The sequence below is a fragment of the Pelecanus crispus genome, chromosome 6 (genome assembly GCF_030463565.1).
Source record: "Pelecanus crispus isolate bPelCri1 chromosome 6, bPelCri1.pri, whole genome shotgun sequence".
Classification (NCBI taxonomy): Eukaryota; Metazoa; Chordata; class Aves; order Pelecaniformes; family Pelecanidae; genus Pelecanus; species Pelecanus crispus.
Window position 1 is genome coordinate 3,943,122 of NC_134648.1, and position 15,382 is coordinate 3,958,503.

Sequence of the window (15,382 nt, forward strand, 5' to 3'; positions counted from 1 at the left end):
TAGTGAGCAGAATACCTGACCTGCCTGGTGCTACTGGCTGTATTTTATCCCCTTTATTCTAGGTAAATCAAAACAAATAAATTCTAAAAAGTAAAAAAAAACCAAAAAAAACCACACAACAAAAAAAGCTTTCTGTTCTCCCAGCTTTTTCACATACACAAGGCAGAGGAAGGATTTCTTTTCTTCATCGCTATTCCACTAGAGTTCAGTTCTTTAACATACCATCATTCTGTCCACTTAGCTTTATCTTTCTAATTAAGAATAGATTATAAGGATGATTATCATGGACTATTTCTTTCACACAAGCATAATTCAGTAGGTGGAATGAAAACTCCCTTTTAAATGCGTATCTAACAATCCGTAGGTGAACTGCACAGAGGAAAAAAAAAAACCCACCACCTGCTCTAGAACCTGACAGAATAAACTGATGAGCCAGTTTTATGGAACATTTCAGAAATTTTAGGACTGGTAACAAGAACGAGCACAACTGAAAAACTGATGGTCAAACACCAAGGTAGCAAATGACAGTGGCCTGGAAGGAAGGCCTAAGAGCAGAGCAGACGACATCCTGACAAAGCAGTAACACGCTTCCCCTTCTGTTTCTTCAGGTCTCCCATCTCCAAATTCCTACAGCAATTCATTTGTTAAATTATTTAATATTCACAAAACCTATGAGACTACAACTTTACAATAAAAACCCTTAGAAAGCTGGCATTTTATCATTCTCCTTAGAACACCCTGACTAAAGCCTCCTCTCATGGGGTCGCGTCTCCGGTTCTCCTACTTTTTAGTTTGCCACGTGGCCTTCAAATCAAATCTCTTGCCAAAAAAAAAGCGCTGGCAAGCAGAAGGGAACCAGCTGAGTAATGAAACTCTGTGTGGGGTCCAAGTTCTAACTTTGTAACCGAACGGAAACCCATGATCACTCCGGAGAGGACGGCTTGTATCCCTCCCTCCGTGCTCCACCACGCCGTGCGCTGTGCAAGTCACCTGAATTCCATTTCTAAACAACAAGAGCTGAACCACAGGTCCATACGCACACGGTTACTCTACGTATTAAGTTGGGCGAAACACAACTTTTTTCCCCCAAGTCCGTGGTTCAAGCATCCATTTGATTTGTTTGTTTTGTGCATGCAACTGTACTCGGGCATTTAAAAGAACAAAAGCTAGATCCTTAAATCTCAGTTTCTTTGCTTCCTCCTCAAACTCTCGTGAACAACAAGGGAGGAAAGGAGGATTTCACGCACACACCCTTACAAAATCCAGAATCCACCACGCTTCCTCCTAAATTATGCATGCAGACGCCAACATTTTTCCACACCTCAACCCTGCCTTCTATAAAGTGAATTACAAAAGAGAGCACAGCAGCCTCGTAACGAGGGATCTCAGGCAAGACCTCCGACTGCTGGCGGAGTAAGCCCGGTTTCCGCAGCAGCTTGCAATTCTAGCATCTCTTCCAAAGCAGAACGTGGAAATATGATCTATTTGTGAGTCACTGACTCACATGGTCAAATTTCTGAAGGAAAAACGCTACGGTTCAAACGCAAACTAAGGCTAAATATATGCTTTGAATTGATCCGGCCGGCTCCGCTCTTGGCCGCTGCGATGACTGATGAGCGGTCACAGCATCCTGCCCAGCACCTTTAGCGGCACCCTCGGGAACTCCCTTCTTCCCCAAGGCCTGCGGACAAACTCCTGGAAGGAACAAAGGGGAATGCCAACGCTTTCAGCCCAGGCGCAGCACTGCAGGCCAAGAGGAGCAAGCGGCAGCTCCAGGCCTAGGCCAAGGCTCCATGGGGGGAACCGCGGGCTCACCCCCGGCCTGGCTGCCGGCGGGGGACCCCTTCCCCCGGCAGCACCCTCGAGGCACCAGAGGACCTGGCAGGGAGTCGAGGAGCTGGCAGGGAAGCCCCCCCCTCTCTCCCGAGCGCACGGTGATGGGCTCAGGCCCGACCTTCGCGCCCCATGGCGCGGCTCAGCCCGCTTTCCCCTCATCGCCACTGCCCCCTCCGAGCCCCACAGCAGACGCTTTGCCATCTTTCAAACTACCAGCGCTGGCGCCTTGGAGCTCCGGGAAGCTTTATAGAGTTTTTGGGGTTGTTTTTTTTTTTTTTTTTCCCCCCACTCCCTCAAAAAAAGGCAGATAAGCCCGGCTCCGCCTCTCCCTAGCAGAGCGACCGGCTGCTCAGGGCGGGGAGCGCCCGCCGGCCCCCTCAGGGCGCTGGGCGGGCCGGGCGAAGCCATCACCGCCCCGCACGGCAGCGGGCCTGCTGCGGGCGGCCGCGCCCCGTTCCCCCGGCAAGGGGGGCGCGGGGGTCGTCCCGCCGCACCCGCGGCCAAAGCCGGGACAAAAGTCCCGGCTTTGGCCGCGGGTGCGGCGGGACGACCCCCGCGCCCCCTCCCCGCCGCGCTTACGCTGCCGCCGCCGCCTCCTCCTGCGGCCGCCGCTGCCCTGGCTCCCCCGCCGGTGCTTCCCGGGCTGACGGCGGCTGCTGCTGCTGCAATTTCCGCTTCTCCCGAGCTCCCACTTCCTCTTCCCGCCCGGCTGGGCGGCTCCAGGTGGGAGAGGGACCCGCCCAACCGGGCGGTGCTGCCCCGGCCCCACCGCGACGCCCAGTCTGTTTGAAAAAGCAAAAAAAAAAAAGGGGGGGGGGGGAAGGAGTGGAAGGGAGATATAAATATACATCTATTTTGGCTGCTCCTCTCCCTGTGGAAAGTTAGATGACCAAGCGCTACTGCTCCAAAAACGCCCCATCAGGAGTTCTTTAAACTACAGCAGATTTGCGTTTTGGACGCAGTTCCAGCCCCCCCCCCCCCCCCCCCCCCCCCAGTTTAATACTCACTTTTGCACCATCATGGTTTGGAAATGGCGGCTACGGCGTCGTGAGGGGTTTCCAGGTCTTTCTCGGGGGCACAAGGCCTGGTGATGGGGGATCCAAATCAAACATGGCAAAAGGAAGACAAGCGGGCTCTAAAACGCAGCCTCCGTACTCGAGGAGTTACTTTTCTGCCCACTATTTGTATTTTTTCAGAGGAGAGGAAGCAGGCTCCGAGGACTGACGCGTCTAGTGAAAAACATGACAAATACATCCACGCACTCGAACGGCAATAAAGGGTAAGATGGTAAACCCCAGGCGAACATTTTCACAAGTTGTGGAGGAACACAACCTTGGCACAGCTTCCTCCGGTCACCTAAAGCCACGTGCAGTCAGCACACAGCATGAACAGGCCCAAATTAATTTCTTCTGTATTAAACATAGGGTAACTTACCCTATAATCTGAATACAGCTTATTTTAAAAATTGGGCTAAAGTTGCTCTTAAAAAGATGCCTGCTAGAGGAGAAAGCAGGCTGAGACCCTTGCTCCTTTTGGCATTACTTCTGGCTTTTTTTTGGAGTCTTTACCCGTCCCTCTGTTTACAGGCAGGAATACCGACCCCATTTATAAATCACTTTTCATCCACCCATTCCTACGTGCCACATAAAACCACAAGGTGCTGCTACCTAAATTAGGCTACAATTGCTTTCTTCCCCTTCAAAAATTACTATTAACAAAAAAATGGAACTAATAAAATTTAGAGTAACTTGAGTTTAAGCAGTGCACCAAAACGACAACGCTGAAAATGGAATTATCAAGAAGTGAAAACACACTCTCCTTTTAAAGGCAAAGTAACTCTTCAGTTTCAACAAAAATACCACCCCTCAAATAACTCTTCAAACATAACATTGTGTCAGTTTTTATTTACCCGAAAATTAATTTTGCCAACCCCCTCAAGTCTTTAGTCTACATAGTGCCAAGCAGGAATTCTGCTTTGAATTACTTCACACGTGCTCTGCTCTGAGTTTTGGCATGATAAATCACTACTGTCCGTAAGACACCGCAAAAGCAACTTCTTGTAATTCCACATCAGTTTGAAAGTAGAAAGATAAGGTAAGTTGTAGCATCTGTTTTGAGATTCCCTGTCCTCTAAACATGCAAAAATTGGAAGTTTAAAGTTCTCTCGGCTAATTCTACCATCTCCTTATTGCAGATAAAAAGGGTTCTCACATTTTAAAACACATACTTTCATTTTTATCGCACTCTTTCCAACTAACACCTTTAAAAGACATTTGGCAAGTTACAAAAGGTTATATTTAACCAAGCTTTATTTAAAGATTACTGTAACATACCCATATGCTTTTTACACATGCATGTGCATGTTTTTCTTTCTGGGAGGGGTTTATTAAAATTGAATGAGAAGTGTTTTTCTCGATTTCTCTGTGATAGCTTTGCTGTATAATTCAGAAGGAAGTCAACACACAGTTTTGCCAGTTCGTGAAAGCTTTTTCTATTTCTCTCATTTATTCTAGCTCTCATGTCAATTCCATTGTTCCATAACAGTTAAGGTTTTACAGCCTTAAAATAATAAGCATATTTTCTTTTCACATTTTACAAGTCTATTCCCGCATTGTTTTCACTTTTGAGAAGCAACAATACATGACTTTGAACACCTACTATCACATCAGTGACCAGAAACGTCTATGCAATTTTTTTCTAAACAGTGCAGTTTAGCTGAACAGTGAGTCAGGATCTCCTTCTGCAGTTTCATTTTAGCTTTTTCTAGAAAGATAGATTCTCTGAAAATATAAAAGAGACCACAAATGATCAGACAGCAACTCATATAGACAAGCTAGACAAACAGAGATGCATTACTGAAAAATGTTTAAAGCATCAGTCACAGTATTTCTCCATTCCATGCATTCCACATCCTGCTGTTGATCTAGAGGACATGATGAAATATGCTTCACTACCGCTTCGATTATTCTGTAAGTTTATCCTTCTGTCTTCTCTTCTACACAAGAAATGGTTTACAATATATTAAAATTGACATAAACAGCCCTATTGTGACCCAATTTTGTATTGGTTCCCTCGATTCCCATGTTTCTCCCCAAATATCACCACGGTCTTAATCTCATTTTATTAACAAAGCAACTGTTGCTGCAATATAGAACAGCACTTCAATCTTCATCACGTGGACCAGAATACACTGAACTTGTGTGATAGCTTTTGTTACTTTTTTTTTTTAAAAAGTAAATCATAGCTCCAACTGCTAGCAGAAGTAGGCAATAAAGCAGTTTTCTTCCAAAAACTGGTTTCCAAAACCTGATTAACGCATGTGAACTTGAACAATTCCAAAGCAAATGTCACATCTAACGGAACATTTTTCTGCTGGAGAAGTCATCATTTGAAACAAGATCTACAGGGCAGCAAACAATCATTAAGATGCTTTATTGACAATATCCACTCACCGCAAAAGTATCTGCCTGCATACAATTAGATCTTAGCTTCTCAATAGTGTTTTATTGGCAGTGGAAAATGCATCAGTACTTTATTGAAAGAAAGCAATAAATAATACTGTGATAAAAATAGTTCAAAAGTAGACTGTACATATTGTTACATAATCTGAAAATACACAAAAGATTAATAGAAAAACAGAATAGTAACAATGAATTTCAGTTTTACAAGCAAGTTAGAAGTGGAAAACAGAGAAAAAAGACATGCTATATATATTGTTGCATAATAAATAATGCACCATCTGAACAGATTCTCGCTGGCTTTTTAATATGCCATTTACAAGTGTTGGATACATTTTCTACTCATACAGTCCAAAATGGCTACAACCATCCAAATTAAAGTCCAGACAACTCTTTAGAACAAGTTTACAAAACACAAAATATGACTTACATAAGAAAAGTAAGGCCTTTATTAGAGGTCGCACCGCTTTAGTTTTCAGCCCATTGTACCTTCATCTTTCGCTACTCATTTGACATGAGACTGCAGTGCTTCATGATTGGTCCATTAAAACTAGTTTCACCAGCATCTTTCCACAAGTGTTTTCAATCAAAAAGAGCTAGGACAAAAACTCTCTGTGGCCTGTGGATTACGACCAGGAATTATTATGAAGTCTATCTTCCTCAGTTAAAGGAAAGAAAAATACAAACAGTTCTTGGTTTATGGCTTGTTTTCAGTCACTGTGAAGATACGCTACACAAATACAGCAGAGAGTGTTATGACCGAGTGAATCACTTCTAAAACATGTTCCGTAGTGTTATAGTTCCTCCCAGCTTTTCAAACAAGTTATATTTTAAATAAAGACAAATTCCCACTACTTGACAAATCCTCTTTGTGGAAAGGTACAGTTCCGAAAAGAAGAACAATCATGTACCATACCTTCTACAACAACATACACTTACCTGAAAAAAAGCTGGACTTGTTTTCAGATCTAAGCTAACATTTCCAAAAGACAAAATATATACTGCTTGGTGTCATGATACTTTTACAAAGGTATTAAAATCCTTTTCACCTTCAGTTTCATTATTAAAAAACAATGATAATTACAGTAACTGCATAATTTACAAAAACCCTATATTACTTATAGGGGCATATACATACAAGCATTACAGTACATTCAGTTGGAAAGACTAAAATTAGAATAAAAAAACCAGCAATGATTTGATTTGTAGACTGAATAGAAACAGAAAAAGTAAGTAACTATATAAATGAGAAGTCACATAAATATAAGAAACATTTAGATTCTAAAATATTTTCTCTATAGTACTCATGAATTTATTTGCTAATTAAAAACTCTGTAATAAAATATCTCAAAGTGTCCATTTAACAAGTATTAACAGGTTAAGGGTTCCAAATGTTCAAAATGCTGCATATCACCGGTAGAAATAGTGTGGGTAAACTGTAAAAACAACAAGAAAAAAAACCAAACAAAAGAAGTTCCATTAGCAGGTGTTTTTAAAAACATTTCATTCTAAGTTTCTTACAAACAGCTCAGTAGTGGAGCAGTCATGCATCGAATCATTGCCATGCCACAATGTATACAATTCTATTGCCTTCTGTAATCTTCAGTTGCAACGCAAAGTAAAGCACATGAAGTAAAATATTTCTGCTTCCCAGATTTTTATCCTAGATCATCTGACTATAGAAAATCCTGAAACAGTGGGGAGAAAATTTGGGGGAGGGGAAGACTTAAAACTTCAATGTCTTGAAACTCAAAAAAATTTAAAGATAGCCCCTGAGATTATGAAGTGACAGATCCACATGATCTGAGTTGCTACGTGCAAGCGTTTCCCTTCTCAACATTTCATAAGAACTCTTTAGAACTAGACTTGTATATGCAAAAAGGTTCAGAATTTGAAGAAAAGGCAGCCAATATATGAGTTGGTAGGGATGTTACTGGTGAGAAGAAAGGAAAGAAGCTGTCATCAGAAGAGACAGGCAATTTATAGCCCATGGAAGATACCAGCTAGTGAGAGAAAGATTCACTGGATTCTTTTTTATTTTTAATCCAATAGAGTAAAAAAAATTTAGTTTCCAGACCTGTTTGCAAAATGAGAGAAATACTGTTCCGTGAGAAAATACAGCAGAGGCTGCTGAGGAAAAATCATTCCAAATCCTGGAGTACGACAAGACTACATGGCTTTCATAAGCCAGAAAGCATGTACTCTGTGTTAAACACCCTTGTATTATCAAGCTGCCTTTTACTGTCAGCACTGCTCCCACCTACCCGAATCTAGGCTGCAGGTAGCTCAATCCAAACAGGCAGCCTAAGCAATCACAGTGGCATGAAGTGTCCAAGAACTGGAAAACTATGCAATTACCCCTATAATAATTCAATATTAAAGTATATTGTAGTGGGATAACTTGACCAAGCAAAGACTCTGAACGATCAATAATCTGAACTGCAGTGTCACATACCAAATTATTTTCTTTCCTTTATAGGCCTAATTTAGTTCCCTTCCCTCCTGCCCACTTTCACTAGCTGTTCCATCCAACCTTTGATTTCAACACGTTCTACACAGCTATTTAGCATGGGTCCTTTTTGAGGCTGTTTTAAAAAACCTCAAAAAGAATACAATATTTACAAAAGTAAATATTTAAACACTCATAGTCTTCACTGTAGGAACTAAGCTCTGGATTTTCAATATAACAACCTACCCTGAAAACTTGAAGCAGATTTGTGTTTAAATTCACTGTATTAAAATACCTGACGTTTTATTTCATAAATAGCTGCTTTACTATTATACCTATCAACTTTACTCACCAGGAGAAGGCTTTAACAGGAGTAGGTCCTTACTGTAGCAGAATCCAATCTTTGTGTTCCTGATACACTGCCTATTTCAAGAAGCATGGGAAGACATGCAGAACACAGCATGCATGTTAGTTCTCAAAAAAAAAATCCTACAGCAATTTGATTACAGCTACTGTACTCACCCAAATCTAAGGTTACAAGTTAGAAAAGCAGAATTTACTTTACAGTTTATGTATTAACCACTTCTAGTTTCAGTGGCTAACAAAAAGAAATCTGAAAATGTTTGTGTGCCAACTAGCACACAGAAATTGGCAAAGGTAATTTTATAAGTAATTTATTCTCTATTTTACATAGTTTATATATTTTTATTTTCTGGGTCTTTTTAATATCATAAAAATAAAGGGGTTTTACATGGTAGACTTCACTTATTTTAATTTACAGAATTTTCCACATTAATTCTGGAAAATATTTTGTGCTAGTGACAATATTTAAAATTTAAAACAGCTGACATTTTAGAGTAACAGACACAAAGGTTGCTTCTTTGAGCTTTACTCATAAATACAATTTTCAGAACCTGAGACAACTCTGACAGATTATGCTGAAGTTCTCATCCTGTCTGTTCCAATTAAATAAATTTTCCCATTTATTTTTACTTGTGTTTTGTAAAACAAATTCAAGTAAAAGTTTATTCTCATGGTAATAAAGAGACTGTTTTTAAACAGACAAGATACCTCATGTGACAGGTGATCAACTTCCACTTCCAGCTGGGTTTTTTGTGTTTTGTTTTGGGTTTTTTTTTAATACTTATCTGTGTGTGCACACATATACATATAGATCATTACGTACACAGCAATAAATGAAATAGTGATTTCAAGCCTGATCAATACTTAAGTGACCACTGCAGGGGGTGGTAACACACTTTTTACTCAATTTTTTATAATCTCAAAATTATCTGAGAGAGTTTACTCACATCATTTTTGAATGCATTTTACTGCATCTCAGAAGTGGGACTTACATTGGCCTAACTGCTACTAATTAGGAGAGGGAGAGACCTTATCACTCTCCACAACTACCTGAAAGGAGGTTGTAGCGAGGTGGGTGTTGGTCTCTTCTCCCAAGTAGTTAGCGATAGGATGAGAGGAAATGGGCTCAAGCTGCGCCAGGGGAGGTTTAGGTTGGAAATTAGGAAAAATTTCTTTACGGAAAGGGTGGTCAAGAATTGGAAGAGGCTGCCCAGAGAGGTGGTGGAGTCACCATCCCTGGAAGTGTTCAGAAAACAGGTAGATGTGGCACTTGGGGACATGGTTTAGTCTAGTCTACCCTTGATTGCTTTAGAGTGGACTTGGTAGTGTAGGTTAATGGTTGGACTGGATGATCTTAAAGGTCTTTTCCAACCTAAACGATTCTATGATTCTATAATTAGAAGTTATGCATCACATCATTAAAAGACTTCTACTAAAATGTAATTTTATTTTCCTAGTGTAAAATAAATGTATTTCTAACTATAATTCTCATTTTGTTATTCCAATAAAGTAAAAAGAAACTCCACATCTACTACTGCATCCTAAAATTATAAAGCACCCTATGGTTAAACACAGTGTTATATATACAACCATGCACAAGGCAGATGCTTTTATGCAGCAAAAAGGTAATTTGAACTTAATTCCCCTGTAATCTCAAGCAAAAAAGGGCATCATGCTTAAAATAATACAAAATCAATACCATCAATCTGCATCTTCTTTGGCTGCATAGAAGGTGAAGACATTGAGGTTGTAACTCTGAAGTTTGCAGGAAGAGTCTCTGCTGATCCAGCAGCTAAACCTCTTATGTCCTTTGGTCTAAACTTCTTTCTCCATGAAGGTGCTCTCCTAAAGCTCTTATCATCATCCTGTTATATTGATAAACATCATTAGCGATTCAAAAAATGTAGGATTGTTTACTGACATTAAAAGGATTACTGACAATCTTAAGTAAATGTATCACTACCGAATGAGTTAATTTTCAGAATGATTCAGGTGTAACAGCAGCAGAGGTCTTAATTTGCAACAGTCTCTGTTCATTTGCCAGACTACAGGCTCTTCAGCTCAGTAACTATGGAAATTCATGTGCTTGGCACATTTAAGAAAACATTTTGTACTTTGAACGTTTGTACTTCATGATTTGCAATAATTCTAAGTGTCACATCACTCATTCTTAGGGGTATGAGTGGAGCAGATCATAAACGCTGCTTTGGGAACACTGACATAAACAGGCTTAATTTGAGCAATTGCTTTTCACCTTCAACTCTGTCTTACAGGAATGATGATACAGCTATCGTGCTTTCTCATGCTACAAATTACAGGAAGTGATAGTGAGGAAAAAAAAAGTAAGTGTAGTAAATACTATATTGATGTGCAGTGTTTTGCTTAAGCACTTGGGTAAGCTTCGCTTGTAATTACCTAGGTGTATTTTCCCCCATTAATACATCTGCATCTTTGAAGTAATATTCCACTTCAGAAATATATTGCACTTACTAAATACAATAGTTTAAGTCCCACTTCCAAAAATGTCTTTTGCAGTGAAGGTATTATGTCAATGCAAATATACCCACTGTGCATCTCCGTTTGCCAACTTCACCTTTAGAAGCAGTTCAATCACTTGAATGCCATTTTACCTAAAATTTATCCCCTTTTAGAATTAGGAGACAAGCATCTGCAGTATTTGAAGGGATCTTCATGATCAAACTGCCCTGTGCCGCTAGAACAGAGCAAACATCCATTCCCTCAAAGCTCCTTCTCTTGCAGTTTGAAATCATGAAGGAAACCCAATCAAGGCCTGTCATCGCAGCCTCCTTCCTCAACATACTGGTGTAGGCTTCCCTTCACTGATCCAAAAGCAGCTAAACCCACACTTTCACCCTTCCCTTGTCCTCTTCCTCACACCAGAACAAACATTTCTGAGCTATCATGGACGGGTTCCCTGATCTGATTAACTACGTTAGGGTTTTGACACCTTAGTCTTAACCTGAACCACTTTTCCCTACGTGTGCTACCACATAAACTCCCATTAGCACCAAAGAGGAGGTAGCACTGAATTACGACTCTCTCGGGGAAGTTAACACCAGCTTGAAACTGTTCAGAGTTACAGCACAGGGCAACTTAAAGGGTTAAAGATGTACCACCCTCTCCTTTCTGCTACGGGTTCAAAGGGTCTACAGAAAAGTCTCATATCTAGTTTGTTAGAGTTTTATACTCATTACATCTGAATGAAGTTTATACACTGTAAGATCACAGACTGCCCAATAGAAATTACTTTGATGTGCAAACATACCTGGTGGTCATCTATACCAGTATTAACAGGTATTCACAATACAAGCTTCCTTGAAAAACACTCAAAATTATTTGAAATACTGCTCGTTAGGACAAAGGTTTGAAATGTGCTACACGGTGCCTTTCTCTATTACAGCTTGCTCATCTGCAACACCAGTCACTAACTTTCCCACATTTTAGATAGAAGATTCAGCCCAAAGTGCTGCTGTTAGACATTAACCATGGAAGCTACAAAAAACAAACTTGCAAATCCTCCCAGTACTTTCATATTCAAAGTTATCTTACCTAAATACACAAAACCTACCATATTCAGAAACTCTTGAAGACAAAGCATTTCAAGTTAAGAATTCTGTCACTATTCTGTCAATAGCTTAAAGAGGTTCAAACTAAATTCTTTCACTTAACATTTCTGATAAAGTTCCCAGGACCATAAAATGGGTTAACAGCTCAAGTGACTTACTTCATCAAGTCTTCTGTCAGTGCCTACAGCAAGAAGGTTATTAAATTCCCTCTCCAGAACAGCACGAGCCTGAAGTTTATAATACGAAAGAAATGGAAATTCATTCCAAAAGATTAGTAATTAGTAACATATAGTAGCTTTTAAAACTTAATATAACCCAAATTGTTTAATGCCTTCTTATCAGATTAATAAACACAATTAGTACTTGAAAAGTTACAATTTAAGTTGTAACTCATTAAAAATTTAAGGAAGCCTTAACAGCTCCCCCTTCCCTTAGTTGTAACATAGAAGTTCATGATTTCTGGCTCAAACTCCATTACTTCAGAATAAAAACTAGCAAACAACAAAAATGATGAGTTTTACAGTAAGGCTGTGAGAATGGACTATGAGGAGAATATTCAAACAATATTTTTTGTTCAAGCATATTTATCAACCAGAATTTTTATTAACAATTAGAAAACACTAAGAAAAGCATAGTTCCATGTTTTTCTCGTATAGGAGAATGGACAACTTTCCATTTCTAAAGTTTGCAGAGCTGGGAATAGAAAGATAATGGACTTACCTGAGGAGAGAAAAAAAAAAAAAAAAATCAGTTCCATTTTTAACCTTTCTAGAGGGGAGAAAAATCCTATGGGCCATAAAGTAACTATTTCTTGCTTACCTGTGTGTTTTGAGTAGGTATTTGTAATAAGAGAGCTAATGCATTGTAATCAAATGATTCATCTAAGGCCACAAGTGCACCATGAACTCCGCTCTCTATAAGGTTATTTGCGTATTCTTTAAGACCAATGGACACTACCCAATGGATCATTCTTTCATTGCTCCAGACAAGGACATCTATGGAGGAAAAAAAAAAAGTTGCCTGATTCATAACAATACAACTTTTCTCAACAAAAAACCCCAGTCCTTTCTTGACCTGTATGCTCGTGTTGGGATTGATTTTTCACATAGACACCAATTCATCATAAATGCTGTGAAGTAGTAGCCCTCAAGGAATTGTGTTATTTAACATTTAGGTTGCCATCCAATCTGCCCCTGCCTTTTTGGTGTGCATGAAACGCTCTGAACTGGCAACAAAACTTCATGCTTAGACTCCAACACTTGGTGTTGGATCCTTTCCATACAGTAGTTTTCCTTGCACCCAGAAGGAATAGTCCTGGAGGGAGGCTACAGTCACAGTTATGAGCCAAGTTCAGCTGGGCATAGCATCCATGCACATAGGGAAGACAGGACCTTCTATTTCACACAGCCACTTAGGGGTCTGAACCTCACCCAAGACAGATTAAGTATTTTGAAAAAAAAATTCTACTACTCAAAAGAAAAATCTTACAGCAGTTTCTCATACACTTCCTACTGAATTTGAACAGAAAGCTTCATTTATTATTGTTTAAAGCTTTATTATTAGTTTTCTATCTTATCTGCCTGTAAGTTCTGAAGGTGTTCAATTTAGTAATGCAGACTTACCTTCAGCTTGTGTATGCATACTACTACACTTTTCCACAACCAGAAATTTAAAGTGGCAAGTAAACATATTTGAAGTTTGCTGGAAGGCATTTCATACTCTAACAGTTCAACAATCAATATACTCTCATCTTTGAACTTTTTCCAGCAGAAACGTTATAAAGCAGCATTTACATGTTCAGCCCAAACATCAAAACAAAAACTATCTTCTTACAAGTTAGGTTTGGGGTTTTTTTGTTTGTTTGTTTTTTAAATACTACTCAGGAATGTCTATACCAATCAAACACTTACAAAGATCCACAGCATGTTTCTGGCCTGTGCCAACCAGCATTCTTCCCAAACAACTCCCCGGAAGCATTCAAGAGATACAAAGAAAAAAAAAACCACCCCAAAAAAACCTTTTTCAAAACCCTCATTCTCCTAAAACATTTAGTTTTGTTTCAAACTTCAGAGCAGTAAGAGTTTCAAAAATGTCTGCATTTGTAGCACATCTGTGCGCGAGTGAATGGTTTAATGATGTGTTTCACGATTCACTGTTTAAGGTCTGCATCCAGACACATCTCCTCTATTTAACACTTGATGTTTTATAAATAATTCCTCCCTCTAATGTTTTTGTTTTGTTTTGTTTTTGTTTTTTTTTTAAATAAATTTGAGCCAGATCAGTGAAAACACATTAGAATCAGACTGAGGTCAAGACAATGCACTAACCCTTAATTTCATCCTGGCTTTCTTCTCTTTTTCTTTCAAGTTCTTTTCGATCATAATTCAGTCTTCGTAGGCACATAATTCCACACTGAAAACTGTTTCTGTTTAGAAAATAAAAACAAATTTAGGAAAAAAAAAACCAAAATAAAACATTTAGAGATACTGTAAGTTAGGTCTCCAACTTAAATCTACTTACCTGTGAAAGCTGTCCACCATTTTAAGTTGCCCACGCAGATCTTTTTTAGTTAAATGATCCAGCATTCGAGCATCAACAAGACATTCCATGAAATAGCTGCGATACTGAGGGAGCCCCAGACTAGGGAGCCATTCATTGCCAATCCACTCATGGTTCATATCACCATATGCTAACGTCTGTTTTTAAAAGATTAAGGAATAAACTTATTAAAATGAGAAATAAAAGAGAAAAGCTTTTTTAGACAACATATTTTAAAGGAAAAGGTAAAACAATGCTTACTTAATTCTTCGCTTGTAAAGATAAGCAAATAAAAATATTGAATGCTACATGTATATTTTCTGAAGAAGTCAACCTCATGAAGAAAAGCAAGTTTAGATATTCAGATCAGCAAGTAAAACTGCCTTAATTTATTTCATGTTGAAGAGTATGAAAAAATATGTAAGAACTAATAAAAATAAGACTAATCTATACTGTTTTGATAGCAAGAGCCATAGAATTTAATTTTGTTAAGATGCTAAAAACATTCTCTCTCTTGAAAACTGGGGGGGATTCTTATTTTTCACATGACCATATAAACTCAAGACATCAAAAAAACCAACTGCAGAGGTTGTTTTTTTAATACACTTAACTGTTTTCAGAAACTGATCCCAATCAAGTAAGCAAAAAATGATAAAAACCCACTACTGAAGAACAAACAATTCTAAGTGCTAGTCCTTATCTTAAAAACAAAACAACAAAAAAAAGGAAACAAAACCAGAAGACCCCCCGAAAACCCAACTTTCCTTCACTGCAGTTTTGACCTGCAAATCATCAGGCATCTTTTGGAGAAAACTTTTAAAAAGAAGAAAGTTTGTAGCTATGCATCTAATCATTCCTTGAGCAACAACATCCAGCAGCTCTTTTTTTCCAAGTCAAGGGTAATAATTAATTTTTACTGTGCAATTAAAAGTCAAAAGCTTCATTGCACCTTCTAGAAATGAGCAAGGCCACACAGAAATGCATTTCTTCAAGCCATCGCTAGGTAGCAGACTGAAAGAGCACGTTACTCTTGTAAGAGGGAGACAAGCTATGCTTGTTACATTGGCAATCTGCAGATGAGTATCTGAGACGTAGTTAATGGGACTTAAACAGGTTTAAGCTGGAGGGCAGCCAAGCAAGAAGAGACTATA

At 39.1% G+C, this 15,382-nt stretch overlaps 1 protein-coding gene across 1 annotated transcript in view; it reads right to left on the reverse strand.

The window, feature by feature from the left end:
- Positions 1-8,107: 8,107 nt before the first annotated feature.
- The window catches only part of PPFIA1 (PPFI scaffold protein A1), a 58,817-nt gene continuing 51,542 nt past the window's right edge, over positions 8,108-15,382 (reverse strand). Inside the window, exons 25-30 of the mRNA XM_075713291.1 lie at positions 14,214-14,389; positions 14,021-14,118; positions 12,513-12,688; positions 11,852-11,920; positions 9,806-9,971; positions 8,108-8,166 (exon numbers count right to left, since the gene is read on the reverse strand). Of these exons, the coding sequence (XP_075569406.1) occupies positions 8,108-8,166; positions 9,806-9,971; positions 11,852-11,920; positions 12,513-12,688; positions 14,021-14,118; positions 14,214-14,389 (744 nt within the window). The remainder of the gene's footprint in view (positions 8,167-9,805; positions 9,972-11,851; positions 11,921-12,512; positions 12,689-14,020; positions 14,119-14,213; positions 14,390-15,382) is intronic.